The sequence below is a fragment of the Lynx canadensis genome, chromosome E3 (genome assembly GCF_007474595.2).
Source record: "Lynx canadensis isolate LIC74 chromosome E3, mLynCan4.pri.v2, whole genome shotgun sequence".
Taxonomy (NCBI): domain Eukaryota; kingdom Metazoa; phylum Chordata; class Mammalia; order Carnivora; family Felidae; genus Lynx; species Lynx canadensis.
The window spans coordinates 39,312,449-39,322,834 of NC_044318.1; the positions used below are offsets into that span (position 1 = coordinate 39,312,449).

Genomic DNA, 10,386 nt, shown 5'->3' on the forward strand with positions numbered 1-10,386 from the left:
TGCCCACAGAGGCAAGCAGTAAACGCTGGCTACTAATTTCATTAAGTGGGAGCTGGTGCAGGGTAGGACCAGAGCTGCTGGAGTGGCCAGAGCCAGGACAGCTGCCCACGTCATGTGTCTGTGTCATAGAGTGAGGGGGCTTTCTCAGAGACCTTGTGCCCGGGAATAGACTACTTTATGCGTAGTTTTCGGTGAAGAAATGACAGCTTGCGAGAACTGAGCAGATTCTCAAAGCAGCCCATGCAGGCCACTTGAATATACAACTGAAACAAAACCAGGCCCAGAGGGGGAAGCAGCTTCCCCAAAGGCACACAGCAAGTCAGAGGAGAGTGAGATCAAGGACCCAGACCCTGGACCCCCTCTGTGGAAACCCCTCCGTCTTGTCCCCTGAGGACACAGCCAAGCCCAGCTGGAACAGGCCAGAGTCCCAGACCTTCATCACATGGGGCTCCACCTGCATGAACCTGTCTGCACCCACATCTGCCTGTGTGTCAGCCGTGTCCTTTGTTGTCTGTACTCTGATGCTTTCACACCTGGAGCCCTTGCTGACCCTAGAGGGACTGCCCCCCCCCCCCCCCCCCAGGGCCAGCCAGTTCCTGAGGGTCCTAAACCCCTCACCCAGGAGCACACTTCTCAGATGCAGACCAGTCAACCCAGAGCCCACACCCCGACCCCCTCCTCCGTGGGGCCCTCACACTCTGGGCCACTGTCCCCCAGTCCTAACCCCCAGGGACCAGACAGCCGGGACAGCCCCCATGCCCTGGAGCCCCCTGGAATCACCCAGACTGGTGGGTCCTCAGCCTACTTGCCCCGCCTCGCCCGCTCCTTCCCGCAGAAACCACAGTGAGGCTCTCGCCCAAGCACCGCCTCCCTCTGCCTCCTGACTGGCCCTGGGGCGTCCCCTGTGGCCCGCAGGGCATCCCGTGCCCCCTCCTCTGGGAACTGCCAGCGAAGACTATCTTTCCAACGGCGGTCGTCTCCTGGTGTCCTGGCCCTGCTGTGCCTCACAGTTTCTACGAACACACTACATTTTACGCCAGCCTGACCCTGGCAGCTGGCAAGGCCCTGCTCAGTTCGGCAGGGCAGGTCAGTGAACGGATGAGGGAAACGACTCTGTGATGGAAAACCCCAAAGACACAGAGCACGTGATGCCAACCAGAAGCACGAATATCACAGCAGTGAAAGGCACAGATGCGGGCCCAACGCCCCCAGGCCCAAAGCCTGGATCCACACCACGCCGGGGTCCCAGCTCCACACGTGCTCCCCACCCTATACTGCGCTGGGGGGATTACGTGGACTGTGCACGCTAAGGGTCTGGTCTTTGGGGACGTGTGAACTGTCGTTTGTCAGTAACACTGCTGTTCTCACTCGGCCTCTGTCAAACACCTTCTCTGTGCCCGGCCCGGGGCTGGGTCCTGCCCTCAAGGAAGGCCCAGCCCACCGGGCGGCACGAGGTAAGCACAGCCCCATTCCCAGCGACAGGTGCTGCAAAGGACAGGCAAGCCAAGAGCCCAGGGGCAGGCAGGCGGGGCCCTCGGAAGGAGTGTCAGGGCCTGTGGCCGTGTTGGGCAGGAGTGAACTGGGCACCGTCCTCCCAACAGCCACGTTCCCTCCATCTGACATGCCCTTCCTTGCACCCTTCCCCAAACTCCTGATGACCCCACACCACCACCCTGCCCTCCTCTGCAGCCTCTCAAAGCACAGGCCTACCCACGTCGCAATCCTCTGGTCACACATCTGCCTTCCCCCAGAGGCTCAGAGCTCCCTGAGGGTGGGTGGGTCAGGAGAGCCTGCCACTCGGGAACTGTGCAATTGTAAGTTCTGGCTCCGTGGGCGTGGCTGCTCAGCACGTGCTGAGAAGCGGCTCACTCTGTAGCCGGGTAGCCAGTGAGCTAGCGGGCCCTCTGTGGGGTCAGGAGCTGTTCTAGGTGCTGAAGATGCTGTTGGACAAGGAGGGGCCCCGCTCGCAGACCAGAGTGACTGGGGACGGTGTGACTGGGCGGGAGGGGGGACGGAACCTGCGACGCCCGCTCGGAGCCCGCCAGGTCCACCATGAAGAGCTTCCCGACGCGCACTCCCTCCGCCAAGTCCGAGCCGCGGCTCCGCTGGCGCACGGTGACCTGCAGCACCGCGTGGGAGCGAGACGACGTCTTGTTGGCGGCCGTGGGCTCCTGCGTGCGCTGCCGGTTGCCTTTGGTGAGAAGGTGCATGATCTGAGGACAAAGGGAGAGTTGGGGACGTCGGGGGCCTCCAAGAGGCCACGCGCTCCCTGCAGAACCAGGAGGCAGGAAGGAGGCCTGTCCCCCGAGCCCTATTGGGCAGCTCTTTGCCGACAGAACCTCGTCCAGAGGAGGCAATTTCTGGTTTGCGGCAGGAACGGCAGGGTGCAGACACTTGTACCGCTCTCCCCTCCTCTACCCGTGGCAGGCATCACCAATGGATCGCCTGCCTGTGTCCCAGAACCTCTCACCGCAGAACCCCGCAGTCGTGTGGTCTCCCTGGAGCTGGCAGGTTGGGCTGAAACCCACTGTGTGCAAGCCGCTGTGGGGATCAGGCCAGCGGGGCACCTGCTGTGTGCCGGGCGGTGCTGAGACCACAGAGCATGCGGTGGGGGAGGACACTGACACAGTGTCACCATGGGAGAACAGGCAGGAAGTCTCCTCTCCCCGACCTGAACCCACGAGGGGCACTGCTAAGGGCACACGGCTGGGCCTCGGGGCGTCCGTGAAGGACCTGGGGGCAACAGGGAGGCCTGAGGCTCTCCGGCAAGCAGGAGGCCCATCCTGAGGGCACTGCGGAGTGTGGGCCAGCAGGGGGAGTGGGACATGTGGACAACACGCCCGCTCAGGATGGCAAGCGGGTTTCAAGCATGCAGTTGACCCTGACAGGCTGGGCTGCCGTGTGTAGGGAAGGCCTCCCAGCCTGCGTCTGGGTGCAGCGGGAAGAATGGGCGGTCCATCGGTGACATCTGCCCTGAGCGCGGGCCGGGGGAGGGGTGTGGGCGCAAGGACACCGTCCCCGCAGCCGAGAAATGACACGGAGCTGTGCGTCCAGCTCCGCCCCCTGAGCTGTGGCGAGCGCGGCCGCCCAGGCTGAGGCACGCCTCCCTCCGGGGGCCCCTGGGACCCTCACCTCCTGCGCGTTAGAGGTAGAGACTTCCGTGAGGCCCGCCATCTGGATGCTGCCCCGAGAATCTTCCCTCAGGTCCAGAAACCCCGAGGACGGGTTCAGGAGGTCCCGAATCACTTCGTTGTAAATCTGGGAGGGGAGACAACAGTTGGAAACTGAGAAGCTCTGGTGCAAAGAAAGCGGGAGGTTTATTAGTATCAGGTATCACGGGCCTCGCGGCTGCGGGGAGATCTCAGACGCCCCGAGGGCCGACAGTCCCCGTGACGGGTATCTGGGGGGGGACACAGAGGCTTGCTGTGCACGGGGCACCGAGGTGGTGGGCAGCTCACCTCCAGGTAAGACATCGACACACCCCAGTCCGTGCTGCCGCGCATCTCGATGGCCCGGAACAGGTCACTGAGGGTCCGCAGGTAGACGCCGGGCTCCGCGTCCATGCCCAGCATGGTGTACGTCTTCCCTGCGCCTGCAGACGGCGGGGCGCCCGCCCAGGCGGGGAGTCCTGAGTGGGCTCCAACCCCACCCGGGCGCGCGCTCCCAGGAGACCGTTCTCACGTCCGCCCACACTGGACAGACTGTCCTGACCACGCTCACACATTCATCTTCCACCTCGGGAACCAGGGGAAAGACCCGGAGTCTGATGGCTCACGTGCGGGAGAAAGCGCGGACGCGGGGATAGCGGGATCGGAGCAAGGGCACAGGCGGTGTGGGGGGTGGGCCCCAGAGGCGTCCTCTTCCCCCAGGCCCGAGCCGGTGCTGTTTCTACAGCGACGGGACCCGCGTGCAACTTGCTACAGAGTGCCTCTCCACAGGGGCGCCGCTCGCCTGCCCCCAAACTGCTCCCCAAACGCCAGAGCCTGGCACGGGGTGTGTGCTCCCTAAGGCCTGCTGAATGAAGAAGCGAAGCGAACAGGCCGCAACTCTGGGCAAGGCGCGTCTCAGGCCTCAGTCTCCCCACCTGCCCCGGCCCTCTGTGATTCTAGCTTCAGGATTCAGCAGGTAGCTCAGCTCTGCGGACCTCTGTCGAGCCCACCCAGTGGGTGCGGAGAAGACGTCTGTGGGTTCTGACAGGCAGCAAGGTGCGGGCTTTGGCTGAACCCCAGACTCACTCCTCCCAGCTGTGTGACCTTGGGGAGGTCATTTTAGCCGAGGCCCAGCTGTGTTGTGAGCAGAAAGGGGATGGCCTGACCTGCCTCTCGGGGCTGCTCCCAGGACAGAAGAGCCGGTGAGACCAGCGCGTGGCAGGTGTCTTGTACTATCAGGGAGAGTCCGCTCCTCCCACCCCATGCCCTCCTCGGGGCGCTGCCCGGGGCCCTACCTGAGGGGCCATAGGCAAACACCGTTGCATTGTATCCAGAAACGACGCCTTCCACTAGGTGCTGGGTGGTGGCACGGTACACATCTTCCTGTGAACGGACAGACGGATGGACGGTGGAACGCACGGCCCAGCGAGTCAGGGCACGTGGCTGCTGGAGAGGACACACGTGTGATGTCTGCAACGTCCCGTTCCCTCTGCCCATGGCCAGGGACCCCCGGGAGGATGGCAGCAGCCCCTGTCCTGCTGTGCCGCCCCCTGGGTGAGGTGCGGCCGGGCTCCCAGCTTCCAGGGAGGATTACGCGGGCGTGCACGTGACAGCTCCTGCCAGGAGCCTGACATCTGCTCGGTCCTAGACACCCACGAGTCCTCTCCAGGACTTCTCAAGATCCGAGAGAAACCACACAGAATGCAGCGAGTGGAAGGCGACAGCAGGATTTGTGTGTCTGTGAAGAGCGTCGGGACTCCTCTCTCTGGGGCAAAACCAGGACCGAGGGGCGAAAGTTTCAGGACGGTAGCATTTCACGTAAGGCAACGGTGCCTAGCAATAGGTGTGGTAGTGAGCTCCCTGTCCACAGGGGTATTCAAGAAAGGATACCTCCAGGGGTGTAGGTTTGGCTGCATTAGGCAGAAATGACAGTCCCACCTCCTCTGCCCTGCAGGGCACCCACTCTGGACCCTGCTGTTCATGTCCCTGAATTGTCCCCATAGCCCTGGCTGGTCACACAGCTCAGAGGCTAGAGGCACCACCCGGTACTGCTTTCCTCAGCTCTGGACTTACACCGTCAGGGACTGTGACCTGGCCCTGTGTGATCTCAGGCAGCCTCGTTTCCCCATCTGTAAAATGGGGATCAGGTTTCCATGTTTTAGAGGATTGTTGAGAAGCTCGCGAGACAACGCACGTCGAGCCCTCGAGGACAGCGCTCGACAGGCGGCAGCCACTCAGCAGGACCCTCCTGTCGCCGACCCAGCTACCATCTCGGGAGTGAAGGAAGCGTGCCTGCCCAGACGGCGGCCGAGTCCCGAGGGAGGGGACATTCCCAGTGCCAACGGGCGGTGGTGGGCCTCGACGGGCCCTGTGGCGCACGCCCGTCCTGCCTGAGATGCTGTCCCCAGCCTCCCCACTGCTCCTCCCGCTGACGTGCCGAGTCTGGCTCCCTCCCTGGAGCTGCAGTGGCCTGATCCGTGCCGAGCCCAGCTGATGCCCGTCCACCCGGAGCCAGGAAGGACGGGAGCGAGTGGTCGTGTCCGCCCCGGCTTCGGGGATGCTGGTGTGCCTCAATCAAGAGCCGGGAGACACGGAGGAGCCCGTGGTTCCCGGGCAGTTGGAGGTGAGGTGCACAGTGCAAGGAGGGGCCCCAGGGCTCCGCTTCAGCTGGGAGGGGACGAGCAGCTGGGTGCAGGGCTGGCAGCACGGAGCCCGCGTCCCTCGCTGGCTTTGTCTTGGGGCCAAACAGCCCCAGACATCATCACCCTGGGGGGGGGGGTGACATTCCCACCTCCGGGCGCCTGGGTTCAAATCCTGCTCTGCCGGGCTCCCCTCTCTAGCGTGGGGCGACAAGACCCCTCTCACGGGCGAGGGTCGGGTGACGTGCTGGACAGCCTTCCGTCCTTGGCTACGGGTGCTGGTGAGTCTGGCCTGACACTGGGCCCGAACCCCCTGCCCTGGCCTCACTGGGGTCTCGTGGAGGCCCAGCATCTCCTCTGTGTGTGTGTGGGAGGGGCGCCCAAGCCCCGGCCTGAACCCCTTGCCCCTCTGTCAGGTTCTAGCTCTCTGCAGCATGCCCTCACGGAGGACCAGTCCTCCCTGCTTACTCAGCCCACCTTCCCCCTGGGATGGGGGCCCCGGGGCAGGGAGTGTGCCCTAGCCTCACGGGCGGTGGAGGGGACACCCTTTCCTTGCTTGGATGGACGAATGAGAAGATGTGTGAACCCCGGGCACCAGTGGGAGGGGGCCTCCTGCTACCTGCCCCTGGGGTGGCCCCTGTGCCACCCTCCTACTCGTCAGGGAGACTCCTGTGAGAAGTCACGGATGGGACCACCTGCCCGCCAAGTCCTCCAGGGGGTCTCCAGGGTCTGGAGAGGGCCCCCGCGGCCAGCCTGGCCCGAGGAGAGGACGCGGGTGGCCGTGGGCTGGGGGGTACCTGTGAGGCATGCTGGTCGAAAACGGTGTCGAAAATGAAAGTCTTCTCCCGTGACCGGTGTGCCCGCAGTGTGTCCTCGGGGTCCTCGTCGGGGTCCATGAGCACCGCCACCTAGGAGCAGCGAGGGGGCTGCTCAGAGTCCAGGCAGGCTCCACGCGCCCTCAAGGACCCCAGGCCCGCCCACCCTCGATGACACGAGGGGGCTCCATACCGGGCCCAGAAGGGCTGCTCAGCCAGGAGGGGGTTCTGGGGGCTCCACCCCCAGGCGTCCTCCCCACTTCCTAGGCAAAGGGGTAGCCTCTCCAGGCTACTGCACCCCCAAAGTCACAACTGGAAGCCCTCAGGCCTGCTGGCCTCTGCCCCCCGGCACCCCCAACACCAGCACCCAATCAACAACGAGTCCCCCACACAACGGCGGGTACCAGGGCTCAGTGAAGAACCCCCTGGGCTCTGCAGGGACACCCTTTGATGAACTGAGGGAAGAAAGCCCTTTGATGAACTGAGGGATGGACCGCAGGGGCTGCCGTGCGCCCCCAGGCCACCCTGAGTGCACGAGTGCGTCCACTCCCCACCCCCAGCTCTGCAGCCAGCTCCTGCTTCTCCTTGTGGGGTTAACCGTTCCCCCCCCCCCCAGTCTCCTGGAGGTGGGGGGAAAGCGAGGAGTCTGAGGGCCTCTGGGGACGGGGAGGTTCAAAGGAGCCTCTCCAGGGCCATTAGAGGCCATCAGCTCTGTTTACTCTGAGAGGAGCTCTGGGACTGGGGGAGGGAGGGGCGCCAGGAGACAGCCACAGAGTCCTGGGGGCAAGGCTGGGCAGACCGAGAGCCTGGCCGCCAGGCCTCCTGGCCACCAGGTCGAGCCCCCTCTGGGTCCACAGCTTTGGGAACAGGTCTTGGGAGTCCGAGGGCTGCTCAGAGGTTCCTGGGGAGTCCGGCGGGGCAGGAGCGGCCCCTGAGGCCCGCCCCGGCTTCAGGCCAGCACGCTTTCCATGATGTAAGCTAACCGGGAGAGACTCTCCAGAAAAGGACTTGGGCGGCCCCGGTCCACACGGTTCCCACCACAGGTGCTCACTGTGAGCCAGGCCAGAATGTTGGAGGAACTGGGCAGGTTCCTGCAGGGGCCCACAGCCCAGCGCCGGGTAGGCCTGGCGGTTAAACAGGCTCGCACCAGCGAGGGGCAATGCTCCCCCATGAACCTGGGCAGGGGGGCAGCTGAGTGGGCGCAGGGTCTCCTGCTGGGGAGATGGCAATGTTTGGACACTGCCAGTGCCCTAAAGGCCGCTGACTTGCTCACATTAAAACGGTGAATTTTGGGGGCGCCTGGGTGGCTCAGTCGGTTGAGCGTCCGACCCAGTTTTGTCTCAGGTCACGATCTCACGGTTTGTGAGTTTGAGCCCCGTGTTGGGCTCTGCACTGACTGCACAGCCTGCTTGGGATTCTCCTCCTCTCTCTCTGCCCCTCCCCTGTTCTACCTCTCTCTCTCAAAATAAATAAACTAAAAAAAAAATTAATTAAATGGCAAATTTTATGTTTTATGAACTCCGCTTTCATTTTTTAAAAAGCAAGTTATGTCTTGTACAGAGTAGAGCGAGGCGGCCTTGGGAGAGGCCCCAGGTGGGCTCTGGCACACCCTGGAGTGGAAGGATAGACCAAACAGGATGTGGGGGGAAGGCAGGGCGGGGGCCCGGGGGGGGGGGCGGTTGTCAAAGCACCCTGTCACCCGCGGGCACACAGCCCCACTTCTGCTGCACAGACCAACGTGCTCACAATGTTCAGAAGGGCCTAGGCCCTGTGAAAAGTGAAGTTCGAACTCATTAAAGCCACTTCCCTTCTCCTGACACACTCTCCCCACACCGAACCCTTCCCCATGATCCAGAAGTCCCCCTAAAGTCACCCAGTCCCCAAAACCCAGGAAGTGGGAGAAGTTCTCCCCACGAGGAGTACGGCATCCTGAACTAGGAATCGATGGGCGACCCCCGCCCACAGAGCTGTCCTGGGCCAGGGTGGGCAGGGGCCACTGTGCAGGTGTGGGTCGGTCACCTCCCAGCTGTGTGGCCAGCAAACAAGAGGCTGCATTCTGACCTCCGTTATCAGGTAGGGCGGGAGTCACCCTGGACAGGGGGGGCACTCCCTGGGAGGAGGTCCATCAGTCCCCAGATGGGCTGCCACCAAGGTTTGGGCACTAGCGACACTCTCCTGAGAGCTGTTACAGATTGCAGAATACTCCCTCCCTCCCCTGTCCCGCGTTAATCAGTACCATGCACGGGGCAGTCTCCAATCCACAACCCCCCTCCCCCCCCAGAGGTGCCTGGCTGGTCACCTGCCCCTGGGTGACCGAGGCCCAGCCCGCATCCCGACCCCCCAGTGCACTCGTGGTGTGAATTCAGCTGAGTCAACGCTGTTTCCCTATCAACACCACATACAGTCTTCAACCCTGGGCCAAAACCTTTCTTGCAAATCTCTGCTTCCCCCAATTTAACGACCCTCACCTCGATTTACTGCTTAGCGATCTACGGACTCAGCACTAATTCACCGCGGCCTCTGCCCAGAGCACCCAAAGTGTTTGTGCAGCCCAGAAGCTCTGTCCATTTCTTCTTCCCATGGCGTCCTCCGGGGCTCCCCTCCGCCCTGCCGTGTCAGCACCAGGCACCCCCATCTGGCAGGCTCCCCGCCCTGGGTCCTTCGCCTCTGAAGTGCTAACACACTCCCGGGCACTCCATTCAACCCCTCGTTACAGCTGCCTTTCTAACAACAGATGGAAAAATCCAATTCATCTGACAGAATTTGTCTTGCCCCCGCCCCCGCCACTTGGCATTTATTCTGGCATTTCTAAACCGCACTGAGAGCTCATCTTGTGAGCGGTTTCTGAGGAGTAGGGGTCCTGGCCCCACCGTACCACGGTCACCTGGGGCCCTTTTCCAGCAAAGGGCCTAGACCCTGACCTGGTCCTGCCAGACCGGCTCTGGCCCCCCAGCCCTTGGGGATCACGCCTCCGCCAGGCCCTGCCCCCCTGGTCTGGGCAGCCACACCCACCCCTGCCACAGGGCCTGAGCCACCCTCCCCTCTGCCTGGATCGCCCCCTCCCGGAGACCACTGACCTACCCCACCTCCTCTAGCTGCTGCTCAAGGCCTTAGCCCTTCCGTGACCACCTTTGCTGTTTGATCCTCTGTGACACCGAACATCCCTTCATCGTTTGCCCCCACCCTGGACCGGAAAAGTCCTCGGGTCTCTCACGGGTCCGCCCCGGTGTCTGCAGCAGTGTCCGGTATTAATGTTCGCTAGGTGTCGCGACCCTGTGGACACACGCCCTGTGCCCCCACAGCCTCACCTGGTCTCCCACTTTGTGGGCGATGACGGTGGCCCCTTCCTCCAGTTCTGTGTCACTGAGCGGGCGGATCCGAAGCGCCACCTGAGGGCAGGACACCACGGCGGCTGCCTTCCGGGGGCCCCACCGAGGCTGCTCCCGATTCTCCGGGGACCCCCAGCCCAAACTCTTGCCTTCCCCCCCCCCCCCCCCTTCACGAGGGGGTCTCCCTATAACCAGCCGATGGGTGTGTCCCGGGCCTCGGCTCATCCACCGTCAGGTGGGCTCAAGTTCCAAGTAACCCAGCAGACGGGTCTGGCCAGCCCTCGCAGGACCTGGAGCTCCTCGGGGAGGAGATCACAGGGCAGGGGGTGAAGAGGGACAGACAGGGGAGCAGAGGCAGGGCCCTGGACGGGGACCCGCAGCCACGACACCTGACCTGTGCCAAGTGGGCACCTGTACCAAGGGGCAGAGGGCCAGGAGGCAGCCTCGGGGACAT

The 10,386-nt window shown here is 63.5% G+C and overlaps 1 protein-coding gene across 1 annotated transcript in view; it reads right to left on the reverse strand.

Annotated features, from left to right (window-relative positions):
* LOC115503927 (kinesin-like protein KIF19) overlaps positions 1-10,386 on the reverse strand; it is a 44,609-nt gene extending 34,223 nt beyond the window's left edge. The window contains exons 1-7 of the mRNA XM_032591589.1: positions 10,327-10,386; positions 9,912-9,992; positions 6,586-6,696; positions 4,445-4,532; positions 3,459-3,592; positions 3,133-3,258; positions 2,019-2,213 (exon numbers count right to left, since the gene is read on the reverse strand). Of these exons, the coding sequence (XP_032447480.1) occupies positions 2,019-2,213; positions 3,133-3,258; positions 3,459-3,592; positions 4,445-4,532; positions 6,586-6,696; positions 9,912-9,992; positions 10,327-10,386 (795 nt within the window). The remainder of the gene's footprint in view (positions 1-2,018; positions 2,214-3,132; positions 3,259-3,458; positions 3,593-4,444; positions 4,533-6,585; positions 6,697-9,911; positions 9,993-10,326) is intronic.